The sequence below is a fragment of the Onychostruthus taczanowskii genome, unplaced genomic scaffold (genome assembly GCF_017590055.1).
Source record: "Onychostruthus taczanowskii isolate IOZ18803 unplaced genomic scaffold, ASM1759005v1 scaffold30, whole genome shotgun sequence".
NCBI classification, from domain to species: Eukaryota; Metazoa; Chordata; class Aves; order Passeriformes; family Passeridae; genus Onychostruthus; species Onychostruthus taczanowskii.
The window spans coordinates 8,814,000-8,832,015 of NW_024500350.1; the positions used below are offsets into that span (position 1 = coordinate 8,814,000).

The 18,016-nt window shown below is 56.7% G+C and overlaps 3 protein-coding genes across 8 annotated transcripts; all 3 read right to left on the reverse strand.

Moving 5' to 3' along the window:
- Nucleotides 1-25: 25 nt before the first annotated feature.
- On the reverse strand, nt 26-4,149 carry SIRT7 (sirtuin 7). 2 transcript variants are annotated; one of them, XM_041409589.1, is made up of 10 exons: nt 4,013-4,149; nt 3,800-3,937; nt 3,216-3,320; nt 2,269-2,339; nt 2,097-2,169; nt 1,557-1,655; nt 875-1,111; nt 551-631; nt 320-426; nt 26-236 (listed from the first exon to the last, which is right to left on the reverse strand). In XM_041409589.1, the coding sequence occupies exons 1-10, from the start codon at nt 4,106-4,108 to the stop codon at nt 26-28; spliced, it is 1,218 nt and encodes a 405-aa protein (XP_041265523.1). In that variant the 5' UTR covers nt 4,109-4,149. The 2 variants fall into 2 exon arrangements, with proteins under 2 accessions (XP_041265523.1, XP_041265524.1); XM_041409590.1 differs by lacking the exons at nt 2,097-2,169; nt 2,269-2,339.
- Nucleotides 4,150-7,338: 3,189 nt separating this feature from the next.
- MAFG (MAF bZIP transcription factor G) lies at nt 7,339-13,510 on the reverse strand. 5 transcript variants are annotated; one of them, XM_041409600.1, is made up of 4 exons: nt 9,351-9,365; nt 8,893-9,010; nt 8,178-8,239; nt 7,339-8,094 (listed from the first exon to the last, which is right to left on the reverse strand). In XM_041409600.1, the coding sequence occupies exons 3-4, from the start codon at nt 8,211-8,213 to the stop codon at nt 7,642-7,644; spliced, it is 489 nt and encodes a 162-aa protein (XP_041265534.1). In that variant the 5' UTR covers nt 8,214-8,239; nt 8,893-9,010; nt 9,351-9,365; the 3' UTR covers nt 7,339-7,641. The 5 variants fall into 5 exon arrangements, with proteins under 5 accessions (XP_041265534.1, XP_041265531.1, XP_041265533.1 ...); XM_041409597.1 differs by lacking the exons at nt 8,893-9,010; nt 9,351-9,365 and adding an exon at nt 11,536-13,510; XM_041409599.1 differs by having other exon boundaries at nt 8,893-9,584.
- Nucleotides 13,511-13,645: 135 nt separating this feature from the next.
- Nucleotides 13,646-16,644, reverse strand: PYCR1 (pyrroline-5-carboxylate reductase 1). The gene is made up of 7 exons (XM_041409594.1): nt 16,572-16,644; nt 16,421-16,491; nt 16,146-16,325; nt 15,339-15,560; nt 14,778-14,870; nt 14,248-14,411; nt 13,646-14,157 (listed from the first exon to the last, which is right to left on the reverse strand). The coding sequence occupies exons 3-7, from the start codon at nt 16,320-16,322 to the stop codon at nt 14,007-14,009; spliced, it is 807 nt and encodes a 268-aa protein (XP_041265528.1). The 5' UTR covers nt 16,323-16,325; nt 16,421-16,491; nt 16,572-16,644; the 3' UTR covers nt 13,646-14,006.
- Between the last annotated feature and the right edge of the window lie 1,372 nt (nt 16,645-18,016).

Sequence of the window (18,016 nt, forward strand, 5' to 3'; positions counted from 1 at the left end):
CGGCGCCGCCCGCCCCGCCCCGCGCTCAGCGGCTCTTCCTGCGCCGGGCGCCCTTGGCGCAGCCGCGGCCGAACCACCCCCCGGGCCGCCCGACCGCCGCCTCCGCCCGCTCCCGGGGCTGCTCCTGCTCCCGGGGCTCCTCCCGCTCCCGGGGCGGCGCCACGGGTTTCCGCGAGTGCGTGCCCTCCTCCCCGGGGCGCAGCGGCTCGGCCAGCGCGAAGATGGGGTCCCGCGCCCTGCGGAAAGAAGGAGAGGGCGGCGGTGGGCGCTGCAGGCGGCCCCGGGCCGGGGCTCCCCCGCACGCGGCCCCGCCGCTCACCGGTCGTAGCGCGGGATTTGCAGCCCCAGCTCCGCCATCAGCAGCCGCATCACGTCGTCGCAGCGGCCGTGCAGCTTCAGGGCGGCCAGATCGTCCTTCGGGGTCCACTGCGAGGAGAGCAGAGCCGGCTGCAGGCGGCTCCCCGCGGCGGCAGCGGGGGCTCCTGCCCCGGGCCCATCCGCGGTCCCTTGGCTCACACCTGGCCAGCCCAGCGAGGGGGCTTTATCTCACCTGCAGGTTCACAATATACAGCTTGGGCCGGCGAGTGGGGGGCTTGCTCATGCACCAGAGCCGCGGGTATTTTTTCAAAACCTGCCACAAAGCACAGAGGATCAGCACAGCCACAGGCACACGCAGCCGTGAACCGTATCAGCGAGAGGAAAAGGAATGTATTACCAGGAGGGGAAAGAGGGAGGAAGAGAGACTATCACAGATGTTGGGCGAATCCTGACACCAGAGTTTACAGTTGTCTGTTTGGGAGGAGACTGCTCAGCACCAAGGTGTATCACCAAGAGGGAAGGCTGCTAACAATCTTCACCGAGTCTCTAAAGTTACCTTTAAGCTGGAACCCAGACAAAGAATCACATCTGCTTTGCTTGCAGCTTCTGTTGCTGCTTCCCAGTTCAGGGGCTGTCTCAATGTCCCCTTCTCCCCAAAGTGGACGATTGTATCTCTCAACTGTGCCCCACACTTGTGGCACATCCTGCCCGTGTGATGCCTGTGCAGGGCTGTGCGCTCTGTCACATCAAACACTCGCACGTACTCTCGGTTGGGGGTGCAGGAAGTGCAGACCTGGAGCAGGACAAAAGCAGAAACCCCATCACATCATCAGCATCCCGCCCACCAGAGGCCAGGAGCAAGCCTCTTCTCTTGAAAGAAAAGCATTTTTGGGGACAAGTTGTAGACAGAAGCATCAGTGATCAGATGCTAACTTGGAAAACCTCAAGGTTTTTTTTGAAAACTGGTCACAGGCAGCCCTTGGCTACATGCTGGGAGGGATTTTCAGAGGAAGAGATGCCAAGAAGCAAAAGGTTCCAGTATGTACAGAGGAAGAGCTACAGAGCTGGGTTTGGCACTTCCTAAGTAGTTCACCCCAAACCCGATGGTCTGAAGGCAGGAACTGCACACAGGCCAAGCCCTTGCACTAATTCCTTCTGAGCTAGTGGCAGATCAAGAGTTCACATTCTCTTTTTGTGAGGCCACTTAACATGGACTTTTTCCTGCTCTGGCCACTCACCTCTATGTACATGTTCCCGTGCAGCTCAGATATTGCAGCTCGGGGTAAGCCGCTCCGCAGGTGCAGCCCATCACAGTTCTGAGACACCACGTGCTGCACCTTGAAGGGAACAAAGCACTCAGCTCCTGCAAACACAGGGATCCCTCCAGGCAGGGGATGGCCATGTCCCAAATGCACCAACAGCCTCTAATCAGAGCAGGACCCACAGGGGAAGAGCATGGTGAGCAGACCTTCGTGAAAGCTAAATGGAAACCTCCTCCTGCTCAACAGAACATTTCTAGGGCTGGCTGATTTGTGACCAGCTCCCCAGACCAGCCTCACCAGGTACAAATACAACATGTTAAAGAAAAGGCACCAGGGGAAAACCTGCCAGAGCTGGAGCCTGCAGCTGACTGAGGAAGGCTTGGACACGTTTTCCTACACGGATATGCAGCCACTTGAGCCAAAAACGTAGTCAGGAAATATTCTCTGACTATTCCCTGCTGGGTTTATCATTCTTAGGCAGAGGAACGTGAGTGAAGTGAGGTAAAAATATCTTACCAGGTTGTGCTTGTGCAGGCAGGCAATACTCATATGAGTGAGTGTGGGCTCTGCCTCACTCAGGTCTGCAGCCCTGACAAGAAGCAAGGGGGGAAATAAAAAATGTTGGAATTGCCATTAACCTCTTCCAGTATCAGCTTTCTGTCACAGAGTTCAGAGTTTGGCTCCTCACCTGACACTCCTGCCCTTCTGCAGCAGTGTCCAAATGCCATTGGGGCCTCTGTAGTCTGGGATCGAAGCTGCCTGTCACCGGGAGAGAAAACCAGGCCTGATGGGGCAGGGTTGTCACAGCCCTTGTGCACAAACACAACCAACCCAGGCCCTCCCAGGACAGCCAGACACCTCCAGCCGTCGCTGCTTTTTCATTCACTCCAAGTTTTCCAGCATAGCTGTTCCCTAAATACAGGGAAACCTCCTCATCTGTTTTTTTTCTCTCTCTTCTACGTTTCAGCTCTCATTTTCTCCTCTAGTGTTAGCTTTCTCCAATTTTATGATTATGGAATCCCTCCAGAACTCTTTTTCATCCTTGGTACTTCCCATTTTGCTACACAGAATTCCATTCTTGAGCCTTTTGTTATTTTCCCTAGACTCAGTTTCTGGCACCTCACACTCAGCATCTCCAGCAAACATACAGGTGACATGAGCACCCAGCCCCCTGCCTCAGTCATGCTCCATTTCAGCAGAGAATGGAGTGGCAGAGCTCACACAAAGGTGGCAGATGACACATTAGAAGAGGTAGAACCAGACTGCTGCTTTTCCCCAGGCTACTGCAACAGAACAATTCTCAAACTGCACTTTATAAATTCCAATGATGCCCAGCTGTCTCTGCATGTCAGATAACACATGCAACATTCCTGAGCTAACTGGCTTGAGGTTTTACACCAAGTCATGGAAGAGACTCGAGCGAAGCAAGAGCAGAGTCCTGCTCAGGCTGTGCCTCCTGCACGGCCGGAGGCGATGCGGCCGCCGGCAGCAGGAATGACCCGGGATGCAGCCTGGAAACTGCCAGCCGTAGGAGCCGTGCAGAGTGCCAGGCTCACACGCGTCTGCGCTCGCTCCGGAGCCGGGCAGCAGCCCGGCCAACGCGGCCCTGCGGGGCCAGCTGCTGTCCCCACGCACCGTGCTGATCCCAGCGCCCGTGTAGATGACGAGGTGCCTGGCGCCACGCACGGCCGCTGCCAGCTCTGCCACCTTCCTCGTCAGCTCCTCTGGCTCATCGCACACCTGCAAAACACACCTGGGGTTCACGCGGGCCACGCCGCACCACCGAGTCACCGAGAGCAGCGTCTGGCCGCGAGTCTGGGGATGGGCTTGGGCCGACCAGGAAAAGCAACGCAAACACAACATCGACAGCAATTTCCAAATGAAAAGCACGTGGGCATTGTTCATGGGAGGATCACGGCAAAAAGCTTCCTGGAGGCCGGAAGCTGCTGACCCACCCTCTCGGGAGAGCTGCCCGCACGGCCACACGTGCCGGGAGCGCGGCTGACCGGCGACAATCACCGGGCACTGCCCGGAGGGCAGACGCGTCCCCGGTACTGGGGCACAGCGGTTGTTCACCTGCTGCGCCTGCAGAGCTCGGCAGCAGCCAGCCCTGCGGCCTCCCCCGCGCCTCTCCGCGGCCGGGGCCGCTCCCTGCCATCACCGGCACGGCATCACCGGCACGGCATCACCGGCACGGCTTCCCCGCCCCCGCCGCCCACCTCCTCCTGCCGCCGCCGCAGCCGCTCGCGCCGCTTGCGGCGCCGCTCCAGCTCCCTGACGATGTCCTCGCTCTCACTCAGCACCTGGCACTCCTCGGGGCTCCGCTCCGCCGGCGGCTTCCTCCAGATGCGGGACACCTGCCCGGTGCACACGCGTGGTCAGAGCGGCCCGCCGCGGCGAGGTGGAACGGGTCGGGCCGCGTCGCACCGTACCTGTCTCCGGCGGTCCCGCTGCTCCTCCTGCTGCAGGATCTCGGCGCGCGCCGCCGCTTTCCGCTCAGAGCGGCTCAGGCTGCCGCCCGCCGCCATCGCCCCGGAACCGCCGCGCCTCCGCCGCCACCGGGCTCGGCTCCGCCGCTTCCGCCTTCCGGCCAGAGCGCGCGCGCGCCGCTTCCGGCACCGCCCCCCGCGCGGCAGCGCGCCCTGGTGGCGGGCGGACCCAAAGGACGCGCAGGCGGCGGCTGTGGAAGCGGTTTATTGTCGCGTACAAAGGCGGCGGACACTGTACAGAATAAATAACGGCAATAACTTAGCAATAAATACCGCCTGCACCGAGCCCGGAGCCCTCTGGATGACCCTTCTGTCCGCCAGCCCCGGCTCCGGCCGGGAGCGACTGTACACAATTCACAAGATACACAAATCCCGGGCGGGCCAGGGGCGCTCCCCGGGAGGGCTGGCGCGGGACCCCTCCCCGGGGCCGGGAACGGCACCAGGAACAGGAGAAAGGGAACACGACACCCTCACAGCAGAAAACCAAACGGACGAGCACCTCAGGAACAAGAATTGTCACACTCCAGAACACTATACACGAGAGAAGCCGGGCGACGGCTCCGGCACGGGCGGCCTCGCACGGGGACAGCCGGCAGGACAAGCGTCCCCCGAGCCGGGCGGGGACACTGCGGAAACACCACTCGGGTCCTACACTGCACTGAGAACAAAACCAAACCACAGGCAAGCGACACTCGGGGGACCGTGGCCTCGCCGACATGCAGCGCGGCAAACAGAGCTCGTTCAGCACAGTGACCCTTCACGGCACAGCTGCCCTTCCCCACTCCGGGCTCGCTGAGCACACGGGCCCCGGGAAGCACAGCCGGCTCCGAGCACGGAGCAAGGGCAGGGGGCTTTGTCACGGCTGCCAGCCCTGTTTGTGACCCGGGACACAGCAGCGCGGCTGCCACCGGCAGGGACCCGACACTCCTGCCACCGAGCACCACAAAATGCAAGCTCTCCGTGGCTGCAGGGGTGTCTGCCCATCGTTGCCTGCGGTGTTGATGGGGCTCTCCTCACACCCGAGGCTCCAGCTGTGGAACCAAGATCCTAACCAGCCCCATGCACACCTCGCCTGCTCCGCTGGCCCAGATCAGGACTCAGCTGTGTTCCAAGGGCTCTGGCTGGTTGCATCTCAGCCTGGGTCTAAGCGGGACAGGGTTGGGAATGACACCCCAGGACAACTGGACACCTCTGTGTTCTGTAAAATCACTTCTTCCAGTCACCACACAACCAGCTGGAAGACCAGAGCCTGCTGGGTGCTGTGCAGTGTGTGGCCTGTGTGGGGGATGGCTGCAAGTGCCACATCAGACACTTCAGAGAAGACAAGAGCAAGTCCGGGGCCAGAAGGGGGAAGTCTGGAGACAATGTTCTATCCTGCTCCTCCTTTGGGAAGTTTACTTGGAAAGCAACCCAAACAACTCCCTAAACTCCCTATCAATCAGAGCAAAGCTGATCTCCTCCAGCAGGAATCCCCATCAACTACCTGCTCCTCTCCTGCCACACTGCAGCTTTTCTCAGGCTGACATGCTCCTCTGCTCAGGGGACAGCAGTATCACTTCAGCAGTGAGAAACATCCCCAAAACCTATCCAGGACAGCCGTACCTCACCACGAGACTGGCTTCACTCGTGTTATCCCAATCTGCCCCCTCCCTCAGATCTTCAGCAGCCAGGAGATCACATGGGCTTCCCCCTCATGTCCTGCTTCTCTAAAACTCAGTAAATCAGCTCCAATCTTTGGGAAGGGGAGAGGGGAGTCAAAGTGTTTGTGGAAATGGAGCCTGGCCACAAACACCTTCTCAGCTGCATCACAGCTGTGAGTCTGAGCACTCTCCTAAAAGCCCTGGCAGAAGCCACCCCAGGAAGGACAGTGATCCTGCCACAGCTCACTGACCAGCAATGTGTAGACACCAGGGACAAGCCTGTCCCACATTGCCCCTCTTGTTGCAGACTTGCCCCTCTTGTTCAGGTAAGCCATGAGCACAACACAAGTTCTGACCACAGGATCTAATTCCAGAGCTAAATCCCATCAGTTTTCTCCTAAGCCTGGACAAGTCTCCCTCACGTTCCTTCTCTGACAGGTTAGCTGCAGGAAGAAGAGTGCAGCGTTTTTGCTTTCCAGATTTCCAAGCTAAGTTGGTGCTGGCTGCTGAGCAGGAGCTGCCTGTGCTGCCCTGCACGCCTCGGGGCAGGCGCCGCTACCTCACTGCACCAGCCAGCCATGCTTGTCTTCAAACACAGCAGCACCTTCGCCTGTGCACCAGAACCCTTCTGCAGAATTCAGAGAGATTCCAGCTCAATTTCTCACTCGGATTTAGGGAAAATGACAACAGTGTGAAATGACAGCACATGGCAAAGGCACCGGCACACCACAGCGCCACACGAGAGCCTGGGGAGCAGAGTGCCCAGCACAAGGGGACACAACAGAAACTAGCAAGGTCAAGAATAAGTCACTTTTGGTACAATTGCAAAAAGATATCAAACAGGACTTGCCTCTTTTTTTGTCTTTTTCTAAGTTTTATAAATAAAGTCTGATAACTCTTTATAAAAACTAACCTCAGAGCCACAAACAGTTTGCGGGAGGTTCATGAGAAACTTTAAAATTATTTATTTATTAACTTTTAACTAGCAAAGTCTCTGAGAATATTTCCCCACTCATATGGTCAAATATTCTCGCCTTCTCAGGTAAAAAAGCTGACTATAAATACGCTCTCTCTTCTGTCCAATTTTAAACTTAGATAATTTAATAATTCTTAAAATGATGTTTCTCTCTTTAAATAAAGGGCTATTTAACCACATAAACTGGTTGTGTAAACCATCACACTAGAGACACTTGATACCCTCAAAACACGGGAACAACTAGTGATTTTGGTCTTGTTCAGTGCAACGCATTAGGCACAAAACCGGCCTGCAGCCAACACGGTACCGCTGCTCCCTTCTTCCCTCGCGGCACGGGGCCCTGCGGGGCTCAGGACACGGGCAGGACACGGCAGCGCCGTCCTCCCAGCACTGCCACTCTACACAGCTAACGGCATGGACGTCTGAGGGAAACCCATGGTTAGGGCACAGAGGCACACCTAGAAAGGAATAAAACCTATGACACAGAACACCCCAACTGTAACTACAGGTACCAAAGGAGACAAAAGCAGCAGGTTCAGGCGCCGAGATGCACCACCTGGAAGAGTCATGAAATAAAGCCTTTGGAAGTGACCGAAAATTAGGGTTCCCAGCCCCCAGGAAGAAAGCTTTCCTCGGGCCACTCCTCCACCCTTCTCTCAGCCACGCTGCACAGATTTTCTTTGGGTAGAAAACCAAAATCTCACAGTCTGTCCCCAGGGCACCCGAGGGCTACAGACTGCTGGGTGGGAAGCTCTGTCTGCACAGGACAAGGGATGCATCACCACTGCTCATACCAATCTGGACACAACAAAATAAACTGGAGCGATCAGCAGGCCAGTCCTGGGCCAAGTCAAAGGAACCCGGACCCATGTGGGGAGGGCTTGTGCTTTGGGGATTCCAGGCTGGTTTTGTGCCTAACTGCCCTGCACAGACAAGCTCAGGCAATGCTCGCTTCACTAAGACCGGGCGTCCGTTTTGGATTTCACTATTGTGATGACACTAGTAGTAGCAACCTTGCCAGGGACGAGGGGCCCCATACTGGAAGCGAGAGGCCCCCGCGCAGGGGTCACGGGGCTCCGGGCCACGGTTCTGGCGAAGTTCTGGAGAGCCTCGTATTTGGAGCGGAGAGCATCAAGTTCCATTTTCATGCTGGCGTTCTCCGAGGCCAGCTTCTCCACTTCTTGCTGCAGCTCTGCCTTCTGCTTCTCCAGTTCCTCCTTCTGGGTAACGCGCTTCACTCTGCAGCTGGCCGCGTAGCCCCGGTTCTTCAGCGTGCGCCGGCGCTGCTTCAGCTGGATGATCTCCTCCTTCGACAGGCCCCGCAGATGCTGGTTCAGCTCTCGCACAGACATGGTCACCAGCTCCTCATCTGTCAGGCTGGTCCCATTCTCGCCTGGCTCCCTCTTCACCTGGGGGAGAAGGCAGCACGAACTTGTGAAACCCGAGGTGGATGCCTACCCCCCGCACCCCTCTCCTCCGCCCGCCGCGTTACCTTCAAGGCTTTGTTTCCTTTGTTGGGGGTCGTCATAACACGACAGCCTTGTCAGCTGGGTTCTGGAAGGGAAGGAAGGTCAAGTTAGCACCTGGGACACAGCAGAGCCCACGGCATTCCTCCGGCAGGGTCCAGCAGCAATGCCCCGTGGTGCTCCACATCCTGGCCCCTGCCATGGAAGACAATCACAAGCAGCCAGCTGAGCTGGACTCACAGTGAGCAGCAGAAACTGCTGCCCTTCCACACCTCAGCTCCCACAGAGACTTTGTGGCAATGCTGGTTTTTGTTTACAGTGGGGAAATTAAAGAACTAGGAGGAGTCGGAACACATGGAAGCCACATTTTTAAAAATAGCCTTGCAAGCAGCAGGCAGGGTCCAGAGCGTGGCTGCTCCAGGCCAGTCATGCTGACTCAGCAGGCTGGCACTCTGCGCCACTCGCTGCCAGCCTTGTCCTTGTCACTCCCAAGCAGGGCAGGTTCCCGAACACGCCCTTCCAACAGGTGCCCAAGCACAGCCCAGGAGCTCCCCAGTCCTACCAGACTCCAGATGCTGCCAAGGATGGTTCAATAAGACATAATCCTGAGCAAGGGGTACAGGGAAAGCCTTGGACACACTGGAATTCCATCACAAATTTGGGCTGATGCCTCAGCAGCCTTCAGCTCTCCCAGTCATGCAAAACTGACCCCAGTTGTAGGTCTTTTCTATGAGAAAGTACCTGTCAATCCCTGGCATGCCAGGGTCCAGAAACACCTTCTTCCTCCTTAAGAGCCAAGGTGCTCAAAAGCAAACAAAGATTAAAGGTGCTGAAAAACAGAGCAGAGCAGACTCCTTCCCTGCCATGGAAGACAAGACTTCAGAAATGGTAAGAGCAATTCCCAGGCCTGCTTTAGAGAGACTTATACCCAGGCTCCTGCTTCTTTCCCCACATACCTCCTCCCCTCAGGCTTTTCAGTTCAGACTGCTACTTCGCTGCCCAAGGAATTGACTCACATAGATATTATTGACAGACATGGCTGTGCCTCAAACAGCCCAAAGTGCACTCCCCTCTCAGCCCTGGCCAGGATTCCTGTGGAGCCTACAGGTGCCTCTGCCCCTTTCATCTCCCAAGGTGTCAAACAACAATTTTGTTTGCCCCTGCCTTACTCCCAGCAGGACTGATGTCCAGTTACAGACCAGAACCAAATGCACACATCAGCAAATATGACTTAGTGCTCTTCCAGCAGCTGTGGCACAGGCTCCCTCCAGTGCATCTGTGACCTACAGGAGGTGAACAGGACTAGCAGTCCCCAGAACACCATCAGAGATATTCCTGAAGCCTGCAGCCTGCCAGGAGCCAGGCTATTTATATATACCTAGAGGACAATGCTCCTTCCAACAAGATATCTGCTACACCCAGCCACACTGGCATAGCCACAGAAGGCAGCTGCAGTGAGGCAGGACAGGCAGCATACAAGCAACTGCTGCACAAAATCAATTCTTCCCTCCTTCCCAGACTGCTGTTTATTCCTTCTGTTCCTACCTGGTAAACAACATGTCTGCTGGGAAAAGGAAGGAGGAAAGGGAATAGCTGGAGAGACCAACATGCCTGCCCCTGCAGCACTTCTGTGCCCCATCCTCTTGCAAGTGGAAGGAGTCAAGGGCAGGTACGGTCAGTGGGACCACAAGAATTTGCTTGCCCTGTGGCACTAATGAATTTACAGCTGCCTGGCAAGCACACAGGCTGCCTTCATTACAGCAGACCCAAAATGAAACAAACAGGGCACAGGCATGCTGCTTTAGGCAGGGCCCTGGGAAGAGTGCTCCTCAGCAGGCTGGGGAACGGCTGGCACTGGCAGAGCTGGACACAGCAGAGGCAGCTGCTCATTCCTGCCTCTGCACACTCTAACACAACACCCTCTCAGGCAGGAGCCTCTCACAACAGCCAGCAGAGCTGCAACAGGATTGTCCCCAAAAACCAGGTGATTCCACTCCAAGGTGCTGCAACACGTAAGGCAGTCAGTAGAATGAAAGAACAACCCCAAGAGTTTCCAGGGTCCTGTTTTAACCTGGGCTCACAAAAAGAGAATGCCCAGAGAATGGGCAGCATAGCAGAGACCAAACTTTGCCTTACTCCCCAGACTGCTGATGGATCAGCTTTTGATAGCTTCCTGAAGAAAGATCACACTGAAAAGTGCCAAACACTATGGCTGCAATGAAGAAACTGCAGCCTCGACACATTTCCCCAGAGCTCAAAAGGCCTGAACTCAGCACAAGCACAGCCAATTCTCCCCTCAGCTCAGCGGCAGCACCACGCATGATCCAACACGGACCCCTCTCCACGCTCCGGGTGCAGAACCTGCCACCAGCCCCGTGTAAACACAGAGACATCGCCTGCTCCAGGGGCAGAGCGAGGGCTGTGCTCCCCCATGGGCTCCGGCAGGCACAGGACCGTGGTCTGTCAGCAGGGACAGGGCACACTGCACAGAAACACTCTCTCCCAGCATGGATTTCATACTCTGTTTATTTGCTTGCTGGCAAATTGGCTCGCACAGTCTCATCCAATGACTCCCCGAATTACCTGTGTAGCCAAAACAGTGCCTCCTGTGTTCCCCACCCTGAGGGTCCCCTGGTGAGGTCACCCAACCCTGAGCACTTCCACAGCGATTTTTTCCTCAAGGAATCTACCCCCGCAGCTGCTTTTAGCTCTGCTCACACTGCTAAAGCTAAGGGCCAGCTCTGAGAGGCTCCCTCCCACCCCGGCAGTGCCCTCCTCCGATCACACAGCTCACATATCCCGGACGGCCGGAGACGTGCCCGGCTCGGAACAGCGTGACCGAGCCGTGCACAGCACGGAGCCCCTGGCGCCGCTCAGACACCGCAGCCCCGCGGGAGCCCGCTCCACTCGGGGACACCGCAGCGCCCAGTACGGGGCAGCCCCGGCGGAGCGGCACCGCCACCGGCACGGCTGCAGCTACCGAGCAGCCGGAGCATCAGGTACCGACTGCGGGCAGCGGGGCTGTCCTGCCCGCCTCTGCTCTGGGAACCGGGCGAGCCGCCGCGGTGGCTCCTCACGCTCCCGGCCCTCCCGTTCTCGGGAGAAGAACGACAGACCACGGCGAACACCGCGGTGGGGGCGGCCGCCCGGCGGGAGGGGGGAGCCGAGGCCCCGCCGGGGGCCGGGTCGCAGCCGAACCGGCGGAGCGGCGGGGCTGAGGGGGCAGGCTCGGCCCGAGGACGGCCGGTCTGCAACACGATCGGGGCATTCGGCAACCGCGGGAGGGAGGGGCCGGATGCGCCCGCGATGCCTGCGGGCGGGGCCGGGGGCGGCGGGCGCGGCGGGCAGGCCCCCGCGCCCGCCCTCGCTGCCGGTGGCGCTCACCTCCTGCCGGGGCCGCCGGGCCGGGCCGGGCCGGGCGGGGCGGGGAGGCCGCGCTGGGAGGGACCGGGACTCACAAGCGCCGCCGCCGCCGCCGCTCACGGACTCGTCACGTGATATTTGGGTCACGTGTCTCCATTCATGAAGCGCCCGGCGCAACCACCCCGGGCCTTAAGGGGGCCGCGCTCCGGGGGAACGGGGCAGCGCCCGGCCCGGCCCGGCCCAGCCCAGCCCAGCCCAGCCCAGCCCGCTCCGCGCCGTCCCGGGGCGAGCGCTGCCGCTCCACCGAAGTACTGGGTCGGCCGCGGATCAGCTCCCGCCATCTCTGGCAGCAGCCGCCAGCCTCCTGCGAGTGTCCCCGTTGCACATCGCGCGTTCCAGAGCGCGCAGTCCCTCCGCCCGCCCCGGCGGAGCCCTTGGCTCCGGCGGCTCCGCGCTCCCTGCGAGCTGCGGCCGCGGTCCCTCGGAGCCGCCAGCCCTGCCCGCGGCGGCGGGGCCGGGGCCGCTGCTGTGCTCTGGTCCGCGGCTTTCCCGGGTCCCGCCGGGCTCGCTCCGGGCGCGCTCCCAGCCCTTTCGCTAGGATTGCAGGTCCATGGCGCTCACAGTGCCTGCTGTTTGCTGCCGTGCTACAGGCACAGCAGGGAGGACGAGATGAGCGTGCCAGAGGGGCTCGGGGCGAGCGGACGGTGCAGCGGTGACAGCGGGCGGACAGGAGGGGTTAGGGAGCAGCGGGGCTCGGCCGGGCCCGGATCCTGCAGCAGCACCGCTGCTCTCCGCTCCGAGCACGCGGGATGTGACTCCAAGCGGTGCTCATAGCCCCGATGGGCTGCGGTTCCATCTGCTCTGCTGGCCAGCTCACTTACAGGTCTGTAACCACCTAGGAAGTTCATCTGCTGCTCTCTCTCTCTCTGGAAGTACTCAGCGGCCTCCCCTGTCTCCCTGCAGAGGAGCTCAAGCTCAGGCATTCATTCTGCATCCCACATTTCCAGCCAAGTGGGAACTCTTTCCACAACACTTCCTTGCATTTTGCATCAGGCAGCATTTCATCCATCCGACTTCCAGCTTGGCCTGTCTGCATAGGTATTACAGATCCTGGGAGGAACATGATACCCAAGGACTCCTGACCTAGTGGTCACTACCAGCAGCAAAGGATACCCCCAGTCCAAACAGTTGGGATTACCCACAGCTCTCACCAGAGACGCAGTTTTTATGTGAAGAGGGAAGAGGAGTGAGCATCTATCACACCTGTAGGGTCATACCTTGCTGGCAGCCAAAAGCCTAATACTACAAACACTTTACCAACAGCAGCACCTCAGAGACAGCAGGAAATGTAAAAACTCACTACGCCTCCACCTGCCAAACCACACAAGCGAGGCCGGCAGTAAAGGAGGAGCAGTGAGAGGTCAGTGTCCCCCAAACCAGACTGAGCAGAGAGGAGGGGAGCACGGTCTGATGTTCACGCCACACGTCTCTCTAAGGGGTGGGAGATTGGGCAGAGGCACTTGGTCCATTCCAAGAGGTGATTCTGAGCCCAGCCCCTGATGCACCATGCAGCACAGTGTTTGTGTGGCAGCATGTGCTCCAGCTAGTGACAGCAGTGACGGGACATAAGCTCTGACAGCAGATGCAAGATGGGGCCAGAGAGGATGAAACCTCTGAAACCAGAAGTTCTGAAACGTCTTTAAAAAATCCTGTTTAAAAAACTCCTGCATGGGACACCACAAACACTGCTTGAGTCCTAAAAGTATCCAAGGCTTCTGGACAAATGATTTCCTTGACAAAGCTCTGATGAGAGTATCACCCCTGCTCAAGAAAGCATCAGTGCCAGGAACAGCTCACCAACCCCACTACAGGTTAAAGACCCTCTGCTACAGCTGCTGCAAGCCACAAGCCTGGTACAGGGGACACCAACATGCTGAGTGAGCGTTTTTCCTTGGACAAAAGAGAAATAATACAGAGAACACTAACGGTTGTGGCTTAGGAATGGTATTCCCTGTACTATCATTCCCACTGAAATATTTAAAACCACAAGCTGCTCACTCACCGCCCTCTTGTCCCTCTCCCTCTGTGGTGGGCTGGAGAGGAGAACTGGAGGCACAAAAGGTAGAGATCATGGTTTGCTACAAGAACAATTTACTGGAAGCAGTAATGAGATAAGAAAATCAGTAATAACAGCGACAATATTAAGGAGAGTGTAAAAGAGGTGAAGGATTCACACACGATTGCTTACCACATCTAACATGATGCTACTCCCACTGCTCACGTCATGCACCCAGCCAGAGGGACCCCTTCTCCCCAGCCCTCTTCAGCCCCTCTCCCCTGCTGCAAACCCTGCCCTCCCCTTTGCCCACGTGTATGATGTACAGAATAACCAGGGTCCTGGCCATGACATTCCTGGCTACTGCAAAGATTAACCCTCTACTGGCTGCAACCAGGACACTGACATTCAGCACTGCCACAGTATAACAGTCTGGTCAGTTCTTCTTGCTCTTGCTGGTGAACAGACTGACTTTGCTAGCAGATGCCACAGACAGAGAAGGAGACTCCAGCTTCACCTTGTCCAGCAACGTTTTCTTTATGGCTGCCGGGGAAATCTCCTCTTGGTCTGCCAAATGCTGCAGCTCCCTACATGGGGTAGTGGGAGAGGAAGACAAAAAATAAGATGGGGGGGTGGGGGGGGGAGTCTTGCAAGCTCTTTAGTTCCGAGTTGCCCACCTTGTCCGGATACAGGAAGCCTCCACAGCATTGATGAGGAGCGAGCGAAAGCCACCACTCTCCAGGAAGTGCAGAGCATGGATGGTGGCTCCCCCGGGCGAGCAGACATTGTCCTTCAGCTGACCCGGATGCTGCTCAGATTCTAACAGCATTTTGGCAGCACCCTGTAGGCAAGGAAAACACCTGCCAGAGCCACTGGCATACACTCCTGTTCTCCACTGCACAGAGCAGCACCGACACTCACAACAGGCACACCTGGGCTCCTGCAGGCTGCCAAAACACTTTTCAGAGCTGATGAAGCCTGCAAAGGAGCAGTTTCCCAGGCCCAAGCTCCCACACCACCACCAGCACCAGCAGATTGCTGCGGACACTTCCTACAGCCCCTCACCAGGAACCTGTGTGCATTCAAACCAAACACATTCTTTAAAGCAGATTCTGCCAGAGCACCGAGACCATCTCAAAGCGTGATGTGTGGATTGCTCTGCAAAGAGCAGGCAGACTCAGATGTGTTACGCAGAGGCAATACTGACCAGCAAAGCCTGTGCTCCCAGCCGAACTGCCAGCCTGCGGGGAAGGCCCATCTTCACTCCTCCATCCGCAAGAGCATCCAGGGCAGTGAACGCCTGAGACCAGACAGGAAAAGGTGACTGAAAGACTGCTCCAGGACTGGTAAGTCTTAGGGAAGAGAGAATCCAGAGCTTCAGGACTATTCTGTGACTCCCATCAGTCACAGACTTGACAAAAGCCTACCCCCTTTCCTTCATGGATGCCATGCCAGGTGTCCCTCCCACTAGTGCCAGCTCAGGAGTGGGGGAATGGGAGAAATTCAGCTTTTGATCATGCAAACTACAGGCCCGAGTTTTGCAACATGGACAACTGCACACTGGCTATGGACTTCAGACTCATCTGACTCTTAAAAAATTTCTCCTGTTGTCCCAAACTGGACACCTGCAATACATGTCCCATTGCAAATATGGGTGGTAAAAAAAAAAAAAAAAAAAAAAAAAAGTCAAGCTGAAGCTGCACAGACTATGGCAGGCAAAGCCAAGTGCTCTCCCTAAGATGGCACTAGCTGAGGAAACAGCACATACATACGCAGGGCCACTGCCACTGAGCCCCGTTACAGCATCGATGAGGTCCTCCTCCACCTCGGTGCAGAAGCCCACACTGGCCATCAGCTGTTCCAAAAGCTTCCCATCTTCCACATCCGCATGGGTTCCAGTGGCATAGACTGTAGCACCTTCCCGGACTATCACAGGGGTGTTGGTCATGCACCTGATCACTTTTGGTGTGGGGCAGAAGGTAGAGAGTTTCTTAGGGCAGAAAATCATTGAAGATAGAAAGTAAGAAAAAAAGAAAGAAGGGAGAAAAATGAGCTTTAGTGCATATTTTTCATCAATGGTCTGTCCAGGAAAGGACCCCCCCCAGGGGCAAGAACAACACAAGCAGAAGGAAAAGAGAGACCTGTGTATCTCAAATGTCGTGCTTTGAGCCACAGCAGTCCATCCCTGAATGTGAAGCCTTAGTACCAGCAAAGCAGGAGCTGGGCAAAGCCAGGTTGGAATCAGTATCCCAAAGGCCTCAGTCCCACATCAACCCCCAGATCTCCAAAACAGCTCCCGCAGACACTTAGCATAAAATCTGCAGAAATTCAGGGGAGATAACCCACTGCTGTTAAAACAAACATGACTGGACAGCACCTCATGTGAGAGAAGAGCTGGATAAAACCTCTAATAGCATTTGCCGATGAAGAGAGGCAAAGGTGACCAAAAGCAGGTTGGTTGCTGCTGTGTGACTTTAGTCCTGAGTAGCACGAGCAGCACAAGTCCGTGGCATGGGCTCCTCGGGGTCAGAGGAGCGGAACCAGCCCGGCCGTGCGCGGCCCGGGCCCGTCTCACCTTCTCGATGGAGCTGATGGTGACGCCGGCCGCGCAGGACACCACGATGTGCCGGGGCTCGATGTCGGGGCCCACCTCCTCCAGGATGAAGGGGATGATGGGCGGCTTCACGGCCAGGAAGAGGACATCGCTGCTCTTCACCGTGTCCTTGTTGCTCACCGTGAAGTTCACTCCCATTTTCTGCACCGGTTCGGGGAGAAACGGGACCGCTCAGCCCCGGGATGGCCCGGGAGGGGAGCGCCGCCAGCCGGTCCCCGCTACCCGGCCGCACTCACCCGCAGCCCGCTCACGGTGGGCAGATCAGTGTCCGGGGAGCTCGCCGTGATCTTGTGCGCAGCCAGGACCCCTGCGAACGACCCCGCGCGTTAGCCCGAGGGACGGCACCCCCCGCCCCCATGGAGCCAGGGCGAACCGCCCCGCGCCCACCTGCCGCGGTGAAGCCGCGGGCCAGGGCGAAGGCGAGCTGCCCCGCGCCGATGACCGGGCCGTGCTGCTCCGGCCCCGCGGGCCGGGCCGGGCCGTGCCGTGCAGAGGCCGGGCCGGCGTGAAGTGTTCCTGTAAAACCCAGGCAGCAGGCAGTGATTTTTTTTTTCCTAAGTATCATCTTACCTCACTGTTTTCTGGTTTTATTTCTTTTATTTCTTGCTTCTTTATTGACAGAAATAAATCTCACTGTTTTTCCTGTTGATAAATGTTCTTAAATGCTGATCTTTCATGGATACTGAACCCCGGGCTTCCAAAAAATAAGAGAAAAACCCAAACCTAAACCCATTAACAATTCTGATTTTAGTCTATCCATGCTGGAATCCTCTGGGTGCTGTCTAGATTGGCTGCAGCCACAAGTCCATAATTAATGAACACACAAAAATCCTGACAGCAGTTTACCAAAAGAGGCTGGGAATGGTTGGTGACTGGGGCAGCCTGGTTCATGGGGAGCCCCTTGATCATCTGTTAATTAATGGGGGAGGTGCACTCTGGAAATGAAGGGGGTTCGGAGAACTGAATCATGGCAGAGCTGGTTGGTAAATCCTGATGAGCAGATATCAGATGTTCTCTGTTCTGGATTGGGCAATCTCATAGTTTCCAATGGTTGGGGAATGTTTTAACCACTGAAGCATGAGGTTTTGATTTTTTTTTTTTTCATTATTTTTTTTCTCCTAAAAGAGAGGATTGTTGTCCACACAATCTTTTTTTGCCATTTTGACCATGTTCACATTTTTTGCTCAGTCTTTGGCTGGCAGATGAGAAAGCTAAATCTGAACACACTGTTCTTGGCAATGACTTGTGTTTCCACTCCTCTAGTCAGTGGGATCATGATTTCCATGTTAAATTCTCTTTCCCCTTATTGTGAAGACACTCCATTTTGCCCTCATTGTTTCCCAAGTGCCAGTTTCTCTCTGGCCCTTTGACCCTGGCTGGGTGTAAGTTGCATCAACCCATGGCATTGTCAGATTTTACCATATTTCTGCTCTTGCTTCTACCTGGTGCAAAATCTTCCCAGCAGGAAGCCAGCAGTGCCTGGCTCAGCCCCATGCTGTCAGCCAAGGAGCTTTCCAGCAGCTGCTGCTGCCTGAGGACTGGAAGTGCCATCCCTGGGGATGAGCACCCCCTGCCTGGGCTCTTGGCTCTGCTGACCCCCAGAGCCCCCCCAGAGCCTGCAGGATGGGGCTCTCCTCAAGCAATGTTCCTGAGCTCACTGGGTTGGATTTTACAACAAAAGCCATGGTCCTTCACAGGCACCTGTTTGGTTTGTAGTGATCTGTAATAACAAAAAAAAAAAAAAAAACCCAAAACCAAACAAACAAAAAAGTAATTTTCAAGTGTTACACAGCTTAATTTGTCCATATTGATGGGTTGAACAGGAATACATC

What these genes read in the sequence shown, in the direction of transcription:
- SIRT7 (XM_041409589.1), bottom strand. Translation starts at nt 4,108, where the DNA reads ATGGCGGCGGGCGGCAGCCTGAGCCGCTCTGAGCGGAAAGCGGCGGCG. An exon ending in CAGAAGGGCAGGAGTGTCAG is followed by an intron (nt 2,170 to 2,268) that starts GTGAGGAGCCAA and finishes GCTTCTTGTCAG; the next exon opens with GGCTGCAGACCTGAGTGAGG. An exon ending in CAAATCCCGCGCTACGACCG is followed by an intron (nt 237 to 319) that starts GTGAGCGGCGGG and finishes TTCTTTCCGCAG; the next exon opens with GGCGCGGGACCCCATCTTCG.
- MAFG (XM_041409597.1), bottom strand. Translation starts at nt 8,213, where the DNA reads ATGACGACCCCCAACAAAGGAAACAAAGCCTTGAAG. An exon ending in AAGGAAACAAAGCCTTGAAG is followed by an intron (nt 8,095 to 8,177) that starts GTAACGCGGCGG and finishes CTTCTCCCCCAG; the next exon opens with GTGAAGAGGGAGCCAGGCGA.
- PYCR1 (XM_041409594.1), bottom strand. Translation starts at nt 16,322, where the DNA reads ATGGGAGTGAACTTCACGGTGAGCAACAAGGACACGGTGAAGAGCAGC. An exon ending in CCATCAGCTCCATCGAGAAG is followed by an intron (nt 15,561 to 16,145) that starts GTGAGACGGGCC and finishes TTCTGCCCTAAG; the next exon opens with AAACTCTCTACCTTCTGCCC. An exon ending in GTGGCAGTGGCCCTGCGTAT is followed by an intron (nt 14,871 to 15,338) that starts GTATGTGCTGTT and finishes GTCTGGTCTCAG; the next exon opens with GCGTTCACTGCCCTGGATGC.